The 23,173-nt window shown below is 41.2% G+C and overlaps 1 protein-coding gene, 1 non-coding gene and 1 pseudogene across 2 annotated transcripts in view; 1 reads left to right on the top strand and 2 right to left on the bottom strand.

Annotated features, from left to right (window-relative positions):
* Positions 1-6,768, bottom strand: part of sacs (sacsin molecular chaperone) — a 28,735-nt gene extending 21,967 nt beyond the window's left edge. Inside the window, exons 1-2 of the mRNA XM_088345330.1 lie at positions 6,621-6,768; positions 6,330-6,431 (exon numbers count right to left, since the gene is read on the bottom strand). Coding sequence (XP_088201456.1) covers positions 6,330-6,352 — 23 coding nt within the window. The 5' untranslated portion in view covers positions 6,353-6,431; positions 6,621-6,768. The remainder of the gene's footprint in view (positions 1-6,329; positions 6,432-6,620) is intronic.
* LOC148358788 (U2 spliceosomal RNA) lies at positions 5,087-5,176 on the top strand (annotated as a pseudogene).
* A 12,690-nt stretch (positions 6,769-19,458) lies between the features above and the next one.
* On the bottom strand, positions 19,459-19,530 carry trnad-guc (transfer RNA aspartic acid (anticodon GUC)). Its single transcript has one exon. It is a non-coding gene; the product is annotated as a tRNA-Asp (tRNA).
* Between the last annotated feature and the right edge of the window lie 3,643 nt (positions 19,531-23,173).

Here is a 23,173-nt window from a genome sequence, read left to right as displayed (position 1 = left end):
TCTTACAGGAAGGATGCCTCTGTTTGGAGTCAGTAGCCTATTGATTAAAAGGTAAGGTTTGAAAGTAACATGAGAATGAGCAGTCACCAGGTCTATCTTTTGTTGATCTATTTGCTATAGGCTCTTAAACAGCAGCTCGCACACCCCGCACACCCCGACGGAGCTTTTGTCGTCGCCGGCGACTTTAATCGGACATGCTTGAGGATTTTACTTCCCAAATTCATTCAATACGTGGACTGAGCGATTAGGGAAAACACTGGACCGTGTGTACAGTAAGATCAAACATTTAGTTGGAACCGGCCATCTCTGTCTGTCCCTCACCCCCTCATACACCCCCCTCCGGAGGAAAACAAAGCCTATACAATCAAGGACAGTACAAACATCTTCTTTGTTCCTTTATCTCTTTGTTTTCTTTATCCTCACTGTAAAATATGGACCTGGAGTGCCACGTCCAATTTCGATGTCACAATATATTGAACCCATGTTGTAACAAGGACAATAAAGGTCTATTCTATTGTATTCAATTGGTGGGTTTACTGATAGTTCCTAATCACATGGACAAAGTCCAGGCAACCAGAGGAGTGTCTGCCATGCTGGAGTAGTGTAAGGTAAATTTACCTTATTATTATTGAGATTGATATTTGAAATAAGGCCATCAAAACTCTAGTTTGTCTGTCGTCAAACGTTCTGGGCTAAATTATGACAACAAATGTTCACAGATACACAAACAAGACCCATAAGCGCTAAAGAAAAGTGTCAGGTGTATAGGGAAAGGGTTCAAATAAAGCGATCTCTGGGAGACGTTTCAGCCTGTTTAAGCGTGGCCGAGCTATCCCCAGGGGTCGCATTGCTTTAATTCTGAACCTATTTCTACCTTCCACTCACCAGATAAGGGTTCACTCTTTTGGCCAGGCTTTCAAAGATACCTGGGGCTTTGGAGCTCATTTAGGCTAAAAAACTGTGCAATGCATTCGCCCAGGGTTTATAGCGTGAGCTCACGTTGAAAGTGGGGTTCCCTCTCTGAAATGAAATGTAAATGAAATGATCTGCATTTATATAGCGCTTTTCAAGTCAAGACTTCCCAAAGCGCTTTACAGTGTGCTTCACATTTCCCAATAGCGGCCGTGCAGCCATGTAAGGAGCTAACCTGCATATTGGGGGTATTAGGGGTTCAGTGTCTTACCCAAGGACACTTCGACATGTAACACGGAGGATTCGAACTGCGATCTCTTGATCCCAAGATGAGCGCTCTACCTCCTGAGCCACTGCCCCCGCCCTCTGGCCTCCACTCAACAGATAACAGTACTTAGACATAAATGGTAAAGTCACAAAAAACACTGCCTTGAACATTCCTCTTTCATTTGACCATCCAACTAAAATTTGTGTAGACCTGTGACATTATCTAACCGCTTCTGGTGGACCCATCCAAAATGGCCGACTGTATGCGCTTGGCGTAACGCAAAAAATATCAATTGTCAAGTCAAGTCACGTTTATTTGTATAGCCCTTAATCACAAGAAGTCTCAAAGGGCTGCACGGACTACAGACCATCATTAGACCATCCCTTGATCTAAATCCTACATGAGGGCAAGGAAAAACTCAAACCTTCGTCATTGTAGATTGCAATCATTAATCAGGGGAGCAAATTTTTTTTCCAGAAATACGACAAAAATACCACTACAGTAATACTATAATACAAAAGTACTACAACAGAAATATTACGACGGAAATACTACAAAAATAATAATAATAATACAGTAATACTACGACATACTACAGAAATACTATGAAGACTTCGGTAGAAATAATACTGCAGGAATAGTATAAAAAGAAAGCAAAAGTAATATTTCAAAAATTTTACTGTGATAATACAAAAATCCAACCGCAGAACTACAACAAAAATATTTCTTAAAAAACCTTTAAAAATACTACTAAACTGAATATCAAATTTTGTGCTTTAAATGGGGACCTAACACTATTTATTATTTTGCTTCAGTTCTGAGTGTTTCAAAACCTTTTTTAACAGACTAATTTTATTAAAATCAAACAAAGAAATATATAATGTAAAATGTATGTATATTTGTTCATACATGGAAAAAGAATGGAAATGTCTCCATGATTGGCTCATTGGTCAATTATTTGAACCAGTCAAATCAAAATCAAATCAGATCAAATCAAATTAAGGGCGGCATGGCAGACGAGTGATTAGCGTGTCACGGAATCAAATCCAGCTACCAACCTTCCTTTGCGGAGTTTGCATGTTCTCCCCGTGCTTGCGTGGGTTTCCTCTGGGCCCTCCGCTTTCCTCCCACATTCAAAAATCATGCATTTGAGGTTAATTGCCGCCGGTTCAAAAATGTCCCTAGGTGTGTATGAGCAAGTGAGTTGTCTGTCTGTGTGCCCTGCGACTGGCTGGCAACCAGTTCAGGATGTCCCCTGCCCACTGCTTGAAGATAGCTCGGGTGGGCTCCAACTCACCCCGTGACCCTACTGAGGATAAACGGTGCAGAAAATGGACGGATTAATTTAATTAAATTAAGGTGTACAGTATTAGCGTCTTAGATTTCTGATACTTTCACAGGGCCACATGAAAAGTAGTTTTCAAACTACAATACGTGGGTAGGCTTGTACTCATAAAGGGCAGTCGTTTGCCCGCGTCCCTGCGTCCTAGACGCATCTTTTTTGCTAGGAACGCACTGTGTCAGATCAACGTGCGTCCCCGGGACGCAACGTTTTTGACACCAAATTGTCATTGTTACCCGATTACTTCTTTTTTTAACAAAGATTTACCGCGCTCCAAACCTTTCGTCAGGCAGAGCCGCCATTGTTGTTTTGGTCTCGCGGCTCAAGTTTCCGTCTGCACGCCGATCTCGGCAAACGAGATCTCAATGTTTCGAGATGACGTCATTGTTGTTGCGGTTGTCGAGTGAAAGAGAAGTATGCCTCCGTAAAAACAGTTGGTATTGGTAATTTCTTCAGTGTCGGTAATAGGTCGAAACATAATACAGAAAGTGGTAACAACGGCAATAATTCCGGCACGAAAAAACAGCGGAGAAATTCTTCAGAAGACCGCGAAGGCAAGGAAAACACGTGTTTAGAAGCGAACGATTCGACAAAAGATAATAAACAAAAGAATTCTTCTACAGAAAAAGGACTTTTCTGCCAAAATGGACTCAATTATATTCCTGGTTACGCTATGAAGAGGATGATAATGGAGGCTACATGTTCTGTGACGCGTGCACCCAGCATGACAAAAAAACTGGATTGCATAAATCATTTCGCGATACTAACTTTCAGAAAAGCACATTGGATTGGCACAACGACAATGAAAACCACAAATTAGCTATGGAAATTCCGTTGCTGCAATTGGACCTTGAGAAGGCATTATATCTGTGGTGGGACAGCAAACCACGAAAAATATATGAACTGAAAAATCTGAAGTGATTAAAACTGCATGAATACCGTAAATTCCGGACTATAAGCCGCTACTTTTTTCCCAAACGTTCAACCCTGCGGCTTATTCAGTGATGCGGCCATATTATGTAATTTTTCTAACAGCCGCCAGCGGCGCTCGAGTACAAAAGGTAAGATTTGGACCGGTGGACTATATGCGCCGAGGAAGGCTGCAACTTCTTAGCTTGTGCACAAATTAAATTAGCGTAGACATATCCTCATCATGCAAATTGCAAAAAGAAAGGCACATGACGCAGCTTTCAAACCAAACGCAATCGAGCAGTCCGATAAAGAAGGAAACAGAGCTACTGCACGTAAACTTTACTTTGCGAGCGTGTTGCTAGCGTGTTTTTAAATAAGGGAGCGTGGGACGACGTCTACATGACAAAGTATCTTTCCCATACTGAAGGAAGACGACTTTGATGACGTCAGTCATAAGGAGGAAGAGGAGAACGTTTTACTGTGATTTATACATGTACGGTATGTTTTTTTTAACAGACCCGTTTACGGTGTTGCGAGCGTGTTGCTAGTAGCGTTTTGCTACCCTTCACAGGCACGGTTCGGGATGAAAGTTATAACATAATTATTAAAGCTTTGAAAACTCTCTCGGTGTACCGTCTTTCTTTGTAAATATGTGTAACCATGTATAATATGTATTTGCAACTGTATATTTTTGTAATGTATTTATTTTAGAGACTTATTCTGATATGTTTTCCACGGGCGAATCAAAAAGAAGGGCGAAAACAGCGGGGGCTGACGGGAAGTGGAGTAAAGGTGAGACGTGTTTGTGGACGCAGCAGACAATAGTGCACAGGTGTCAAACAGGCGGCCCGCGGGCCAGATCAGGCCCGCTAAGGGTTTGAATCCAGCCCGTGAGACAACACTCAGAGAAGCGCAAGAGAAAAACAAGCTGCAGGTTGAAATATGTCAACTTGATGTTGCCAAAGCCAGGTGCCTCGAACAGACACTGTACTTTTATTTCTTTTTCTCTCTCTCTCTCTCTCTCTTTTCCACCCCCTTTATCCCACTCTGTCTCTGTCTCTTTCACTCTGTTTCTCTCCTTTTCTCTTCCTTTGTTGCTCTTTGTTTCTTTCTCTCTCTCTGTTTTTTAACTTATTTTGCTCTAACTTTTTCCTTTTCTCTCTTTTCTCTTTTCTCTCCTTCTGTCTTTCTATTACTCTTTGGATTTTTCTGCCTCTCCCTTTCTGTTTCCCCTCTCTCACGACTTTTTATCTTTTGTTTTTCACGCTCTCTCCCTCTCTCTCTTTTTCTTTCTTTGTCCCGCCCTCTCTCCTTTTCCCTCCCTCTTTCTCTTATTTCTTTATCTCTCTTTTTTTCCCCTTTAATCTACTAGTGCGGCCCCCGACAGAATATTTGTTCTATCGTGTGGCCCCCGAGTTAAAATGAGTTTGACACCCCTGCAATAGTGGATATAAATTTTTCCCACCCTTACCTTTGGAAATATACTTTTTTTCCCTTCGATTATTTTCAACGGGACCCGGACTCTGCAGGTCTGCATCAAACCTTAAGTACCCGTATCATTTTCCGTTCATTTTGCCAGCTGTGGTTGTTGAACTGTGTACTTTGTATTCGGTAAAAAAAATATATGCTATTTGTAGACATAGCCTGGCCTCTTTGATTTTTGCATTTTGGAGATGGAATATGAGCTTGCTCTGTCCACTCCACGCATCGGCCCGGTATTGCAGTACCTCCGGGAACGGTGCATTCGCAATGATTGCAGCAAGGCTTTAGGGCTAGGACCTTAGCTTGGCCTTTTGGCTGAGAGTAAGTGTCCCGGCTCCTAGGCTTTGTAGCGTATTATGAACTGACGGATAATGGATAATGAATAACGAAGATAGATCAATAACCCTTAAAAAACCCCCCCTCGGTTACAATCGTGCGACTCAAAGTCGGGTTTGGGTTAATTTTGTGATTGTGTTACATGTTTCAGATTCAGATTCAGATTCAGATTTACTTTATTGTCATTCGTATACACGTGTATACAGAACGAAATGTCGATACATCTGACCCGCACAGTTTCTTTGAACGTCAGCCGGGATAGATAAGATTAACCATGTCTTCGTCAGAATTTTAGCGCAGCAGTTTGTCATCTCGCGGTTCGATGCCACTTCCAGTTGTTAAATGGTCCAGTTTATTGTCCAGAGAGCGAACGTTGGAGAATGGATGGGAGATGTAGGCGCATGCGGCTTATATACAGGTGCAGCTTGTGTAAGTACAAAAGCGGTTATCCTCCTAAAATGTGGTGGGTGCGGCTTATAATCAGGTACACTCTATAGTCCGTAATTTACGGTATATAGACTAATATTTCAGCAATATTATTTTGTATAATGTACAATATTTTTGTGAACTGAAAAATCTGAAGTGATAACTGCTTTGTATTACCAATTAAGTGTGATGATCAAAACTGAATGAATATATAGGTTTATATATTTATTTATATATTTGTCGCCGATTTACAATTTCAACCGCAATAACAATACATTTTGGGGACCCATAGATCTCTGTTGGGACCCATAGATTTTTGAGCATGCGACCCATCACTTTTCAGAGGTAAAATGAACACTGAAAGGGGCTTGCGTTTCTTTTCAGCAGAAGTGGGCGGATAACAAATATTTACTTCTACAGCTGTATAAGACCAAAACAGCTGCTTGTAAGAGGGGCAGCCACCATATTGACAGCTGAATGGCCAAAATAACCTCACTCTACTGAACCCACATAGATGAAAAGACTTCACAGGAGCAACAGCTCAACTTCCCTTACCATGCCTGGTCCAAAGACGGGAACCAGAACCAGCAACGAATATAACTTGAATTATGATAACATTGCATCATAATCAAAAATGTAATCTCCACTTACCAATCGTGGTGAGTTTCCGCCATTTCGCTGCTTTGTGTCCCAACACAGAGCCACTTTCATGGGACTATTTTGTTGTCCTCGCGTATGGATACTTCATCGGTGCTATGACATACCAAGAACCCCGTTAGTTTCACCAAAGCACCTGCACCATACATTAAATAGCGTGTTACAACATAACACAAGACGTGGAAAAAATAATGCAGTGAGGAATTACAACATAAAATTAATAAACGCCATTTTTCATTGTGCACTGACTGTGAAGATAAGGAGCGTTATCTCATTAGCACTCACTTGTGTGTGGCCAATGCGCAGTGATAAAGGACCCCGAAATAGTTGTCAATAAGATGCAAGGGAGTATTCCAGGAAACACTCGTTGTTTTGACAACGATCATAGTGCGTTGCACCCTGGTTTTGTTCCATAACAATAAAGCCTCCTTCCAAGGCAATGTGCTAAGAATAAAAATGAATTAGTCGCTCCAAGAGGAGATGGAGCAAGATGGTTCACACCCAACTACTTCCGTGTCGTCCGGAAAAAACATCTGACAAACAAATATACAAACAAACAACCCCAAAAACATGTTTATGCAGTTTTGTGGTATATTCACACATGACACAATAATTTTAAGGTGAATGCTTTTCCCTCCGCTTATTTGTGGGAGTGATTCGCAGCATGTTGACGGGAATGTGATGTGGTGCGCATGCGCACTTGTATTGATACATATTTTCCAAATAATTGTAGATGTTTGTGGGGCACTTACAATCGTTTTCTAATCTAAATTTGAGTAAAGTCACGCCTAAAAGTCAAAATGCCATTACCTTGAGAAAAATTGTTTTAGCTTGATAATTACATTACAAAGAGTGTTATGGCTCTAAGAGAATTCACTTCTAATATTACTGAAGTCGCCGCAGTTCCGGAAGTACTTTTTAATTCGCCAAAACGCATGAATTAAAAACAAGCACGTGTATCATGTGCATTTAAAATAACAAATTGACATCATATATTTGGTTACTGTAAGGATTTCTAGGACTCATGTAGGTGTCACTATTTTTTTTGCAATCAGAATTTCACCAAACATCTTTCCACCACTGTTGTCTTGATCATAATTGACCCGAAAGTATCTATTCTTATGCCAGGTTGTTGGTTTTGAAATAATTGCATGGCTGAAATGCCAACGCACTGGAAAATGCATAGTTCTGCTTTGCAGATGTAACAGTGAAGCACTACATTCAATAGTCAAAGGAAAGGCAGTAGCGCAAATGTCACACCACTTACCAGAAAATCCTCGTCTTTGTTTTAGATAACACATCGTCATAATAATATCCTGCAGTATAAAACACATTTCTGACGATGTGTGACCTTAACAAGGTGCGTGCATCTTGCATCTGCCGCATTGAGGAGAGAGAGATAGAGAGAGAGGGAGGTAAAGGGACACTTACAAGAGGGAGTCAACATCATCTCTGCATTGTCATCTGCTTCACTGCTTTTGGAAGTAAAAAAAATATTCTAGGAAGATTACATCCATGTCATTTCTCTCAGCCTATCCTCCGGTTGGCCCACGACAAATATTTGAAACTCGGCTTGTGCGTGGTTATCACATGGATTCTGCAGTCATTTGTCAGAAGCCTAAGTTTCTTAAAGTGACAGTGACCTGCATGCAAGGTTGCGTGGGCAAGAAGTAAATCCACGAAAATTTGGAAAAAAACAAAACTAAGATAAAAAAAAAAAAATAACCAATTCCATTTTTATAATATAATTGAGGGCAGGGTTGGGTAAGGTTACTTTAACTTGATTACTTTCAATTACTTTTGGATTACTCCAGTACCAAATATGCTAATAAAAGACAAAAGAAACTAAATATGAATAAAATTACTCAATTTTGTGCAGGCTTGGGGAGTAACGGAATACATGGAACGGCAAAAATGATGTTGGCAAGCTGTTTGGGTTTATTTTAATTTTGTTTCTGTCGCAATTTATGTTAGTTTTGCCGGAGATCAAAGATATCAAAGCCAGGAGAGAAAGCTTACCACGTGTTGTGAGTCATCATTTTATTCATATTTAGTTTATTTTGTCTTTTATTAGCATATTTGGTATTGGAGTAATCCAAAAGTAATAGAAAGTGATCAAGTTAAAGTAACCCTACCCAACCCTGATTGAGGGAAACGCTGCTATTTTTGACTCGTTGGGAAATTCAAGTAGTGTTATGGGTCTGCATTTCAAACATTTGCTTTCCAATATGGGCAAGTACTTGTCAGGACCAGAACAGAGACAGGACCCACTTGCGTACGTTTCTCTCAGTTTTATTGGGAAGAAGGGGAATGATTACACACACGATCCGGTGATCGCTGGTCACGGGGAGCAGGTTGCTCTGAACGCGGAAGTGGTATTTCCGTGGCGAGCGATGGCGGTGTCGGGAGCGGAAAAAACAGGTCAGTAGCCGGGACAGGAGAGCAAAAAAAGTGGTCCAGATCAGAAAATGGGTCGAAGCCGGGAAACAGACGGGAGTCAAAACAGGAGTGAGTCAGGGTCGAAAAGCTTGCCTAGCGTAAACTGAGGTTCGCAAACGGACTGACCACAGGTGACAGAAAGACGGGGGTTTAAATAGTGACAGGGAGCCAATCAGCGTCCGAGGCAGTTGGCGCAAAAGGAGCGGGCACAGGTGCCTCGCATCAGTAATCATGACAGTACTGATATCGTGTATTAGTTTGGGTGCTATTACTAGATTACTTTAAAGGTGTCGGTATGGGTTAGTGGATCGTCGATATTGCATTTTAACAACACAATTATTTAGAGACTCCAGTGTCAATCGGAAGAGTCAAGTGACATGGCCGCTATTATTACACCATCCCCTGATCTGAAACCCACATGAGGGCAAGGAAAAACTCAAAAACTCCATCATAAGGAAAATGAAGAAACCTAGAGAAGGGACCACACATGAGGTAATCCCCCTTCCTGGATGACCAGGCTGCAACGGATGTTGTAATAACCAATAATACACGGATCTTGTCAACATGAAACATAGGTCATTCATAAGCTATAGAATATTAATATGTTTTAAGCCTGGATTTAAACATATTTTTATTACTCACACCAAACGTTTTACCATAAACGAAGATTTAGAAAAGACAAAACCAAGAAAATAACCCCCTAACAAAATTAGATGCAATGTGATAATATGATCGAGGTAAGCAATGTTGTAATAAAAATAATACAGTGGGACCTCGCTACTTCGCGGTTCAACGTTCGCGGGTTCAGAGCTTCGCGGGTCTATGAATTAATAGTAATAAAATAAAATAATAATAAAATTAAATAAATAAAAAAATGTTATATATATATATATATATATATATATATATATATATATATATATATATATATATATATATATATATATATATATATATATATATATATGTACATAATAAGGGTTAAGAGAACCCCAAAACTACAGACAGTGAAAGCACATCCCCTGGTGACGCTTCTTACTAACTGCCCTACAATAACAATTACAGTAATCCATCGGTTATCGCGGTGGTACCACAACCACCCGCGAAAAGTGAAAATCCCCGAAGTAGCAACGCCCCTTCAAAAATGCTTTTTTTTTTTTTTTTTTTTTTTTTTAATTATTTTATTTTATTATTATTTTTTAGACCTGCGAAGCTCTGAACCTGTGATCGTGGAACCACGAAGTAGTGACGCCCCTTCAAAAATGCTTTAAAAAAAAATCTCATCTCATCTCATCTGCTGCACCGCTTATCCTCAGTAGGGTCGCGGGGGTGCTGGAGCCCATCCTAGCAATCATCGGGCAGTGGGCAGGGGACACCCTCAACTGGTTGCCAGCCAATCGCAGGGCACACAGGGACAGACAACTCGCTCGCTCATTCACACCTATATATATATATATATATATATATATATATATATATATATATATATATATATATATATATATATATATATATATATATATATATATATATATATATATATGTAACGGGTGTAATAATAACTTTTATTTTATTGAAATTCCTGCTAAAATATGTGTATAGTTTTTGGTAAATGTACTGCAATGCTGAGTCCAACAGTGCCATCTGCTGGTATGGGGTGGGGTTTGGTTTTGGCTTCTAACATGTGACCAGGAGGCGGGGTTTGTTGTCAGTTTTACCAGAGTACTACAAAGGTAAGACATATCTTTTGGTGCTCCACAAAATAAGTTAATTTTAAACATTATAACCCCAGCTGACAAATCTCTCACCATGCATAGTAATGTGATTGATATTGTCAAGCTGTTTTGATTTATTTTCGTTTTGTTTCTGTTTTACTAAATATTAATTCCCCTTGTAGAGATCAAAGAGATCAAACCCAGCAGAAAAAGCTAATGTTGTGACTCATCCATTTGCAGGTAAATTGTACCCATTTTTATACTCATTATTGTTTTTATTCCTATTTTTTCATATACATTAAAAAAGGATGATGTTGGTTAAAATTCAGACTAAAGAAAAACATGTTGAAATCATTATAAACGTTAAAAATCCACTATACGATCTCTTGTTAAAAGTATCTTGTTAAAATGTAAAGATGTAAAAATGTATTGTGATATTCTAAAATGTATTTTCTGTAAAGTGAAAAGAAAGCTCTTTGATATGCTTTGTTGTCAGTTTTACCAGAGTACTACAAAGAGATCAAAGAGATCAAACCCAGCAGAAAAAGCTAATGTTGTGACTCATCCATTTGCAGAAACTGTAATAATAAAAACCTCATCATCCAGTCCAGCGTGAATGTGGATCTTTGGTGGGACACGTACACCGCGGTTACATTGGTGCCGTGACCCGTGACTTCATTCAAACTCTCCGAACCGAGGACTGTCCTACCTGCCACATCGTTTCATGAAGTCATCAGCTCACAGTATTTAAAATTGCTATACAGTGACGTGTTACTCAGGCTACTGATTTATTTTGTGATTTTGACTCATTTACATATTCGAAACATGTTTAATCAGAGCACGAGTGACATTTCTGAGGGTGTAGCTGATCAGATGAAAAATATTATTCAGGAGATAGGACATAAATTGGCTGATAGCATATTCTCAAATATTCAGTCACATAATATAGTAGCTCCTAACGCTGCTGCCACACAAGATGTAGCAAACAGATTGAGTCAGGTGGTTACGCAGAGAAAGGTTAAGGAACCGCCGTCATTTATTGGGGATGGCTCAGACTCAATAACAATACATGAGTGGGAAGATCTAATGAGGACATTTATTAAAAGGAGTAATGTGAGACTTGAAGAGCAAGCAGAGGAAATCCTTATACATTTGAGAGGAAAAGCTAAAGATGTAGTTAGGTTTGGCGTTAGAAACAGTAATATAGACGTCTATACCCGCCCTGACATGATTTATAGTCTTCTCAGGAAATACTTTAGCTGTACCAAGTACTCTGCTGTCCCTTTAGCTGACTTTTATTCAACTTTGCCCAAAGACCAGGAAGACCCCTATGACTACTGGCTGAGACTAAACAGAGCAGCTGACCTTGCCTCTGAGTGCTTGAGTGAGCAGGGCAAAACATTTGACAACCCTGAAATAGAGGTTACTCGCATGTTTATTAGGAACTGCCCATGCAAGGAACTGGCACTCACTTACAGATCAAAAACCATCGAAAAGTGGTCAGCATGTGAGGTACTAGAGGTGCTGAATGAATACCACGCTGAGAAGAGCTACAAAGCAAATTCCCTACAACAACCTGCGAATAGAGCGGAAATTGCAGTACACAAAGCTGAGGTGAACCATGGTCCAACCCTCGTGCACGAGCCACCTCAGACTTCGAGCCCACAGTATGTCTCTCTAACGGACGTTATTAGTATGTTGGAGAAAGTTCTGATACGTGTTACCTCGAACCAGTTTCAAGAGAGAGGGGGAGCTCCAACCAGGCGACCTGGAGCCAGAATCAATGGTTTCACTGCCAAGCCATGTATCATTTGCAAAGAGGTCGAACACAGTGCTCTCTCTCATTGCCGAGACAAAAACCTTTGCTTTCACTGCCATGCCCCAGGGCATTCTCGACGTGATTGTCCAGTGACGAAAGTTGTCCCGCTGCCTCAGGGAAACTAACTGATCTGCGCTTAGGGGAGAACAGTGCAGATCAACTGAGTATACCTCCCACCACTAATGTGAAGCCTGACATGCAAGATAATAAATCAATTTATGAGTTGTATAGCAACAAGATACCTCCATCGAAGAAGCTGATCTTTCAGGGGTTTCAGAGAATAGCGGAGACTGACGAACTGTTTTACACACCTGTACTTGTGCAAGAAGGCCCCACTTTCAGAGCGCTGTTGGACAGTGGGTCGATGGCTTGTACAGTAAGTGAGGACACGGCTAAGTCCCTCCTGCAGCAATTCCCTGATATGATGAGTTACACGGCCGATGATTATGTCATTGTAGGCTGCGGTGGACACCAAGTTTCTCCCAGAGATATGTACGACATTCACGTCACAGTTTACGGGTGCCAAATGATAATACAAGTAATGGTTGTGCCAGGCCAGACCGAACAGATGATCCTTGGCAGCAATGCCATCAAATATATTTTGACTCAATTGAAAAGTACTGATGGCTACTGGAAATTAGTTTCCACTCCTGACAACGGTCTGTCCGATAACCACAGTCAATTCCTGTCAATGCTTTCTAACACAGAGAGATGGAGAGGTGACTGCATTCCAGACAAAGTAGGGACAGTAAAAATCAAGAGTTGCGTGACGCTGAATCCACGGACCGAGTACGTTATTTGGGGCAAGTTACCTGAGTTGGCCGGGACGTCTGCGGGCAGCACAGTGGTCGTTGAGCCAACCCAATCAAAGGCTGGGCCCAGACAAGTCCTTGTCGGAAGAGTTGTTACTCCACTCTGGGGAGATGGATGGGTGCCTGTTAAAGTCTTTAATCCCACGGACAGAGTTGTGGTGCTGAGGAGAAACAGGAAAATTGCAGATGTGTCTCCTTGTATCGCAGCGGAAGACCTGCCCAATGCAGAGGAGGTCAAGTGCAACGTGCAGAGTGTACAGAGCAAAGAGGTCCGACCCAGGTCAGAAGAGGACATGATGCGTACATTGGAAGCTCTGGGACTGCAAGACATTGACCTGAAGTCATGTGAGGTTTCGCTGCAGTGTAAAGACAAGCTCCTCCATATCATCGAACAATTCGAGTCAATCTTCTCTCGCCATAAGATGGACTGTGGAGAGGCCAAAGAGTTTGTACATCGTATCCACCTTGTTGATGATAAGCCATTCCGTCTACCCTACAGACGGATACCACCAAGTCAGTATGAAAAACTGAGGACGACTCTGAACGAGATGGAAGAGAAAGGAATTATTCAGAAGTCAACTAGCGACTATGCATCTGCGCTTGTTCTCATATGGAAGCGGAATGGAGAACTAAGGGTATGTACTGATTTCAGAAGGCTTAATGCAAGAACCATAAAGGATGCCTACCCACTACCGCATCAAGCTGATGCTTTGGCCGCACTTGGGGGAAATGCCTTTTTCTCCACAATGGATCTGACGTCAGGCTACTACAATGTCCCCTTGCACCCTGACGACAAAAAGTACACGGCATTCTCCTCACCATTCGGGCTTCACGAGTACAACCGGCTCCCTCAGGGACTTTGCAACAGCCCAGCAACATTTATGAGGATGATGATGTCAATATTCGGTGATCAGAATTTCATGAGCCTATTATGTTACCTGGACGATCTGATGGTGTTTGCCCCCACAGAGGAAGTTGCACTCCAACGCCTGCAGATGGTGTTTACTCGCCTTAAGGAACACAACCTCAAGCTCGCACCCAAAAAGTGTTTTTTCCTCAGACGGACTGTGAAATTTCTTGGGCATGTCATCAGTGAGGATGGAATTCGGACTGACCCCGAGAAAGTGAGAGCGATAAATGACGTACAAGTCGCTGATCTAATGGAGTCGGATGGCAAGACGCCATGCCCTAGTAAAATCAGATCCTTTCTAGGCATGGTGATGTATTTCCAAAGCTTTATTGAAGCATGTTCTGCGAAGGCAAAACCTCTGTTCAGGCTCACATCTGAATCTGGTGACAAGCATAAGCGCAAGAGAGCCCGCAAGAAAGGTCAAGTGAAGCTGACGCCTGCAGATTGGTCCGATGCATGCCAGAACGCCTTTGAAACACTGAAGCACGACCTTGTGACAGGTGTCACTCTGGCCCACCCAGATTTTGATGCGCCGTTTATTTTGGCTGTCGACGCATCCTTTGATGGGATTGGAGCAGTCCTGTCACAGCTGCCACCTGGTGGAAAAGTAGCCAGACCAGTCGCCTTTGCAAGTAAGACGCTCTCTCGCTCCCAGCTCAACTACCCTGCACACAGGCTCGAATTTCTTGCCTTGAAATGGGCGGTATGTGATAAATTCAGCCATTGGTTGAAAGGAAGACACTTTACCACGTGGACCGACAATAACCCACTGACATACATTTTGACCAAACCAAGACTTGATGCGTGTGAACAGCGGTGGGTAGCGAAGCTTGCTGCATACAATTTTGACCTGAAGTACATTCCCGGCCCAAAGAACATCGTAGCCGACGCTCTGAGCCGTGAGCCATTTGTACGGTCATGTGTGGGTCATCGCCTTGTTACCGAGCCCTATACTTCGCTCTTGGACCAAGTCAACGGGGTGAACAACAGTACTGTGCAAGAGGTGTTCAGAGTATCCAACAATTGTCACGCTGTTGTAGACGAGAGTGCTGGGACATCAGACGAGTCAGTAAAAAGGGCAATTCCATCAGGCTCCAATGGTTCTGTGACATCAGAAGAAGTTGCTGCTGTCTTCAGTGCTCAGTCCACTGGTGGCGTGGGTCAAGTGATGGGAACAGATGCCAACCTCAATCTTCTGCAGAAGGGAGATCAGTCAACGGCACTCCCACAGAGTCAGCTTGTTGGTTTACAAGAACAGGACAACACAATAAGCAGAACCATGTACTTTGTGCATAGACACAAGAGACCTACCAGGCGTGAGAGAGCTGTCGAGTCGCCTAGTGTGATGAAACTACTGAAACATTGGAGCAGACTCACCATACAGAATGGCATGCTCTACAAAATAAGGAAAGATCATCACATGGCCAAGAAAATCTTCCAGTTTGTGGTGCCTGATTCATTGAAACAGAAAGTCCTTCAAGGTTTACATGACTCAGCAGGTCACCAAGGCCAGAACCGTACTTTGTCTCTGGTGAGGCAACGATTTTTCTGGAATGGCATGGAACGTGATGTTGTGAATTATGTCAAATCCTGTCAGCGTTGTGTAGTAGGGAAGACACCGGAACCACACAACCGTGCACCACTCAAGAACATAGTCACCTCTGAGCCTATGGAGTTGGTCTGTATAGACTTTTGGACTGCTGAGCAAGAGAACAAGTCTGTAGATGTCCTGGTCGTAACTGATCATTTCTCCAAGATGGCGCACGCCTTCCCTTGCAGGAATCAAACCGCCAAACAAGTTGCTCGCCGTCTGTGGCAGGATTTCTTCCTTGTCTATGGTTTCCCACGGCGTATCCACTCTGATCAGGGAGCTAATTTTGAGAGCAAACTGATCAAAGAGCTTCTAGAGATGGCAGGGGTGCAGAAATCCCATACGACTCCGTACCACCCCATGGGAAATGGTATCGCAGAACGATTCAACCGAACATTGGGAGATATGATCAGAACCCTTCCCCCTCAGCCCAAAGCAAAGTGGCCACAAATGCTGCAGCAGCTCACATTCTGCTATAACTGCACAGAGCATGAGACAACAGGGTTTGCACCGTTTTACCTAGTGTTTGGTAGGATCCCTCGTCTCCCTGTCGATGTCATGTTTCAACATGCTAATACCAATGATGCTGTTGTCAGCTACTCTGACTTTGTACGCCATCTGAAGAAAGATCTACATGAAGCTGCTCAGATTGTACAGAGGAATACTCTCAGAGAACAGACTCGTCATGCCAAGCTGTACAACCGTAGGGCCAAAGGATCACCCCTCGTCGTGGGAGACCGGGTGTTGATCGCCAACAGAGGTGTCCCGGGGAAACGCAAAGTTGCAGACAAGTGGGAGTCGACCCCGTATGAAGTCATATCACTCAAGCCTGATCTCAATGTCTATAGAGTCAAGGATTGTCTGACGGGCAAAGAAAAGGTAGTTCACAGGAATTTGCTGCTCTCTGTTAGCTTCTTGCCCTTAGAGGATGATCTGGCCAGCGAATCTGAACACTCAGAGTCTGACGCTGCTATGCATGGAAGTAATGTATGCCCTGATTTACCTGACGCGGTTGAAGACACTGATGTCCGTACAGTAAACTGGGTGATACAGGCAGGTGAAGAGCAAGTTCATCCAGAGGTAGAGGATAACTCACTAGACAGCAGATCTGATGCCCAGTCCGACTCTCGCAGTGTTGATACATCCAGTCGAGGAAGTCAGCACATCCCCGAACAAGATGTTGACCATACTTCAAGTGACAATACGGAAAGCCCATCACAGTGCTCTGAAAACATGATCCCTTTGGGTATGGGTCTCCCAGACGAGACCCCATTGAACCCTGACCATCCGGACGCAGACTCCCCTGATACTGACTGTTTAGACTTGACTGTCCCAGACCTTCAAGCTCAGGTTAATTGTGCTCAACCTGACCGTTATGGTCTTAGGGTCCGCCAGTCCATCAGGCCTCCTAGTCGTCTTATTTGTCAGATGAATGACCAGTTGGTAGGTGACAATCCTCTGTCTGCAATATCTGCTAGTTCCTAATTTAAGTTCAGTAGAGATACACTTTCAGTTTAAGTAACAAAGCTTGAGTAAGAAACAAGAATTGTGCCTATGTGAGCACTTACAACTACAGGAACAATGTTTGATATTTCAGAGATGTAACAGGCATCTTTGAGTCTGTGCTTAGATAGGAGTTTGATCGCCTCCTTTCTTTTCACACTCCTTTTTTGGGAGAGTTTTAGAACTGACATGCACTTCAGTTTGTTCCTTGTAATACTGTACCAGTTTTCGTGTCTTTTTCATCAGTATTTGCCGTTTTGGCTGTGATTTTTTTTTTCTGTTTAGTGTAGCACTCCCATATTTAGCAGAATTTCAGGGGGGTGTATGTAACGGGTGTAATAATAACTTTTATTTTATTGAAATTCCTGCTAAAATATGTGTATAGTTTTTGGTAAATGTACTGCAATGCTGAGTCCAACAGTGCCATCTGCTGGTATGGGGTGGGGTTTGGTTTTGGCTTCTAACATGTGACCAGGAGGCGGGGTTTGTTGTCAGTTTTACCAGAGTACTACAAAGGTAAGACATATCTTTTGGTGCTCCACAAAATAAGTTAATTTTAAACATTATAACCCCAGCTGACAAATCTCTCACCATGCATAGTAATGTGATTGATATTGTCAAGCTGTTTTGATTTATTTTCGTTTTGTTTCTGTTTTACTAAATATTAATTCCCCTTGTAGAGATCAAAGAGATCAAACCCAGCAGAAAAAGCTAATGTTGTGACTCATCCATTTGCAGGTAAATTGTACCCATTTTTATACTCATTATTGTTTTTATTCCTATTTTTTCATATACATTAAAAAAGGATGATGTTGGTTAAAATTCAGACTAAAGAAAAACATGTTGAAATCATTGTAAACGTTAAAAATCCACTATACGATCTCTTGTTAAAAGTATCTTGTTAAAATGTAAAGATGTAAAAATGTATTGTGATATTCTAAAATGTATTTTCTGTAAAGTGAAAAGAAAGCTCTTTGATATGCTTTGTTGTCAGTTTTACCAGAGTACTACAAAGAGATCAAAGAGATCAAACCCAGCAGAAAAAGCTAATGTTGTGACTCATCCATTTGCAGAAACTGTAATAATAAAAACCTCATCATCCAGTCCAGCGTGAATGTGGATCTTTGGTGGGACACGTACACCGCGGTTACATATATATGTATATGTATATGTATATATATATATTTTTTTTAAGTATTTTTGAAGGGGCGTCGCTACTTCGTGGTTCCACTTTCACAGGTTCAGAGCTTCGCAGGTCTAAAAAAATAATAATAAAATAAAATAATTACAAAAAAAAAAAAGCATTTTTGAAGGGGCATCGCTACTTCGCAGATTTTCACTTTTCGCGGGTGGTTTTGGTCCCCAATAACCGCGATAACCGATGGATTACTGTAATTGTTATTGTAGGGTAGTTAGTAAGAAGCGTCACTAGGGGACGCGCTTTCACTGTCTGTTGTTTTGGGTTTCTCTTAACGTTAAGCAAGTGGTTTCATTTTGTCTTATCAAACCTCCTTATTTTGCCTTCTTCGTCCCGTGGCGCCATTTTTACATCAGTATTTCTTTTGGTTTCACAAAGAATTAGAAGTGAACGTCTCAGCCACTTTTCGACCTCTGTGAATTTCCAAGTGTACAGGCGGCCGATGCAACTAAGAAGGTTTACATTATGATATAATATTATTGCTAATAATTTTAAGAGCACAATTTAATAACCACATTTTTAAAGATCTGGAAAAAATATAGGAACTCACCTTGAGCCATTTAGGTTGTAGCAGTGAGGAAAACATTCCAGCAGATGGAAACAAAACACCAGTGTTGGGAATCTCCTGCCTAAAATTAATCGAACTGAATCGATGATTGCTGGGATGGGCTCCAGCACCCCTGCGACCCTACTGAGGATAAGCGGTGCAGCTAATGAGATGAGATTAGATGAATCGAATTGTCATTATCGTCATTTATACCGACGTTGTAAAACATTGTATGCAACGAGATTAGACATGGTACCTCATTAGTATTGACAGTATAAATAGTGAAAAATAAGTATAGAGTAGTGCTTAGAGACTGGCCCAAGTTAGAATAATAGTGCAATGAAAAATATGCATCGTAATTGTAGCGCAATAAAATGTAGTGCAATAACATTTAGCTGGAATAAAAACAAATCCTTAACAAGTTTCCAAAGACATTATATAATTTCACAGTTTTGGGTGCTTCTATAAGGTGCGGTAAGGCAATAGTCAGTAAAGCTGTTACTGTTTTCATTGTTTTAACAGACCGATAGGGTCCCACCAGAAGACAACAGGTAATAGCGGTGCTGAGAGTAGACTTCTAAAAGGTTTCCTCCCCGTCGGGGAATCGAACCCCGGTCTTCCGCGTGACAGGCGGAGATACTGTCCACTATACTAACGAGGACTTATTGTTATGTCAGTGTCTGCAAAATCTCTATCTGGCCAAGTGCCGCCTTGTCATTAGAAATATGGATTTTATGTGAAACACTGCTTTTCTCACAGCGCTTTTCTTACTTCCACCATTTTCATCCGAGAATAATAGAAATATTGCAAACTCCAATGTGTTCGATTTTCATCCTAGAATAAAAGAAACCCATGAGCAAGCGAGTCAAATCACTATTTCTCCACCGCCTTATTTCCTGTGTTATTCTAAAGCAGGCGTGTTAAACCCATTTTAACTCGGGGGCCACACGATAGAACAAACATTCTGTCGGGGGCCGGACTAGTAGATTAAAAAGAAAGAAACAAATATAAAGAAATAAGAGAACGAGGGAGGGAAAGGGAAAGAGGGCGGGACAAAGAAAGGAAAAGAGAAAGAGGGAGAGAGCATGAACAAAAGATAAAAAGTCGTGAGAGAGGGGGGAAAGAAAGGGAGAGGAAGAAATAAATCCAAAGAGAAATAGAAAGACAGAAGGAGAGAAAAGAGAAAAGAAAGCGCGAAGAGAGAAAGAGAAAAGGAAAAAGGGAGTTAGAGCAAAAGAGGTTAAAAGACACAGAGAGAGAAAGAGAAAAAGGGCAACAAAGGAAGAGAAAAAGAGACACAGAGAGTGAAAGAGACAGAGACAGAGTGGGAGAAAATGGGTGGAAAAGAAAGAAAGAAAAAAGAAAGAAAGGGAGAAAGAAAGAAAGAAAGAGAGATGGAAATAAATATAAGTACAGTGTCTTTGTGAGAGGTACCTGGCTTTGGCAACATCAAGTTAACATATTTCAACCTGCAGCTTGTTTTTCCCTTGTGCTTCTCTGAGTGTTGTCTAGCTGTTTGACACCTGTGTTCTAAAGTGTGCCAAGACACATTGTTTAGAGCAGTGTTTTTCAACCAGTGTGCCGGGGCACACTACTGTGCCGTGAGACATTGTCTAGTGTGCCACATGAAATCGCCCAATTATAATTCTTTATTAGTATTTTATTAGTATTTAAATAAAATAACATTCGTCTGTACCGGTAGGCGGCAGCATTTACTTTCTCTCTTTTTTTAAAAAAGTAATTCTCTGAACATGAGACAGAACTGGTACAAATATCTCTTAACCAAAAATCATGATTTAAATATATCTTGATAATCTCTAAAGATTGAAAAGGGGTTAGAATGTATTAAAACAAGTTTTGTATAACTAGAAAATCTTTTTTTTACATTTTTAGTTTGTTTTCTAAATAAAAAAGTCAAGTTATGTTTATTTGTGACGCCCTTAATCACAAAGAGTCTCAAAAGGCTGAACAGACCACAAATCATTGAGAACTACAGACTAATATGACACCATCCCCTGATCTAAAACCTACATGAGGGCGAGGAAATACTTAAAAACCTCAACATGAGGAAAACGGCATAAAACATAGCTAAACTGTAAAACAGATGAAACATGTAATACAATCCCAAATAACAGCAAAATGATTAACCAGAATGAATAATTTGGTTTACCTCCTGAACTACAAATGATGATAAAAATATTAATGTTAACTGTACGGTAATTTATTTACACAGCGCTTTACAACAGTCCTTTCAGTATACCAAACTGGTTATACCTATACTTTATACTGTCATTTTGGAAACATGACCATTCAAGTAAAAAATCAACAACATAAAACTGGTACTGGCAGACAATTTAAGTAAAAAATCAACAGAATGAAACTGGTTGTCATGTCCTGCACGGTTGTCATGGCGCCCAGCTGGCCCCGCCCCTTGACACCGCATTGGACTGATTTGCTTGTGGGGTACTTAAACACTCCTTTTGGGACTGCCCGTGGCCAGACCATTGCTTTACCTTGTTGAAGACCTGTTCATGCCTGTTTGATCTGAGTAATGCCTAGATTGTAATTTTGCCTGCCTTTGAACCTGCTTTGTTTTGTTTCTGGTCCGTTTGTGTGTTGAACAACTTTTATTTCCTAATTAAAGTGACAGATCGTCTACGCATATGAGTTTCGACTTCCTGCTTCCTGGTCCGTTTCCTGACACTGGTACTGGCAATTCATCTTCAAGTATTTTCTACGGACGGTGTGCCTCAAAAAAATTTCATGAAAATAAGTGTGCCTTGCGTCAAACAGGTTGAAAAACACTGTGTGTCTTGGCACACTTCTGTGTATCGGCACACTATTTGAAAAAACACTGCACTAGCTTGATTTGGCACACCGACTAAACAATTGTATTAAAGAGTTGAATAAAGCTTTCCTTTTTCAACGTAATAGTCATTTCGATCGGATTGATTTAAGGGTCAATTTCCCAGTTATTTAACCTCTTGGTGATCTCGGGCCATTTGAAAATCTTTGAGCAATGTTTTGCTTCATAGGGGTTTGATACTATCCAACCAAATATCCAGGGTTGGGTAGGGTTACTTTAACTTGATTACTTTCAATTATTTTTGGATTACTCCAATACCAAATATGCTAATAAAAGACAAAAGAAACTTAATATGAATAAAATTACTAAATTTTGTGCAGGCTTGGGGGGTAACGGAATACATGGAATGGCAAAAATGATGTTGGCAAGCTGTTTGTATTTATTTTCATTTTGTTTCTGTCGCATTGGCGTGTTGGGGAGGCAGTGTCATGAAAAAGGATGCCTCTCGTCTCAATAAACTGGCGAGGAAAGCGATCTCTGTTGTGGGCACAGAGCTGGACAGCCTGACAACAGTGGCTGAGAGACGGGCCCTGAAAAAGCAGCGGCCAATCATGGACAATTCATCACATCCACTACACAGCATTAAATCCAGACAGAAGAGCAGCTTCAGCGACAGACTGCTGTCACTGTCTTGTACCACGGACAGACTGAAGAGATATTTTCTTCCTTATGCCATGAGGCTCTTTAACTCCACCCGGCAGAGTAAAGGCCCACACTAAACCACACCCCCTACATTGCATATTACTGAATTTTATTGCAATATGTATTCTGTCTAGCACTATCTAGCACGTCACATTGGGTATTTGTATATTGTATTCTTTTTGCTTTATTAGTGTATTGTTCTCAGCGCAGGGATGCTGCTGGAAATGTGAATTTCCCTGCGGGGATGAATAAAGTATCTATCTATCTATCTATCTATCTATCATTTTAAGTTAGTTTTGCCGGAGATCAAAGAGATCAAAGCCAGGAGAGAAAGCTTACCACGTGTTGTGAGTCATAATTTTATTCATATTTAGTTTCTTTTGTCTTTTATTAGCATATTTGGTATTGGAGTAATCCAAAAGTATTTGAAAGTAATCAAGTTAAAGTAACCCTACCCAACCCTGCAAATATAATAAACAGCTTATAAAGTTAATGATGCTACGCATTAATTAATGTAAAAATTATGATATTTGAAATACCATATATTAAACTGGATTAATGAAATCTTGTTTGGATAGATATAACCTTTTTGACAACAGTTTCTGTGTGCTTTGGCACGTTCGCTCAAAACTAGGGAGGATCCGCTTTTGAAGTTGGCTTCGGGCCCTTAGGTGTTCCCTTGCATTTGGAGGTACTTCCAAAAACTTGCCTTTAAAGAGTCAATTGTTTCCTGTTGTGAAAATCAGGGTGAATAGCGGTTATAATACCCTGCGATAGTCGAACCGGTTCAGTAGTC

Source organism: Urocampus carinirostris, chromosome 10 (assembly GCF_059441175.1).
Source record: "Urocampus carinirostris isolate Australia breed hairy pipefish chromosome 10, RoL_Ucar_1.0, whole genome shotgun sequence".
In the NCBI taxonomy this organism is placed as follows: domain Eukaryota; kingdom Metazoa; phylum Chordata; class Actinopteri; order Syngnathiformes; family Syngnathidae; genus Urocampus; species Urocampus carinirostris.
Note: the sequence above shows the minus strand (reverse complement) of the source record. Positions and strands in the feature narration are given on the sequence as shown.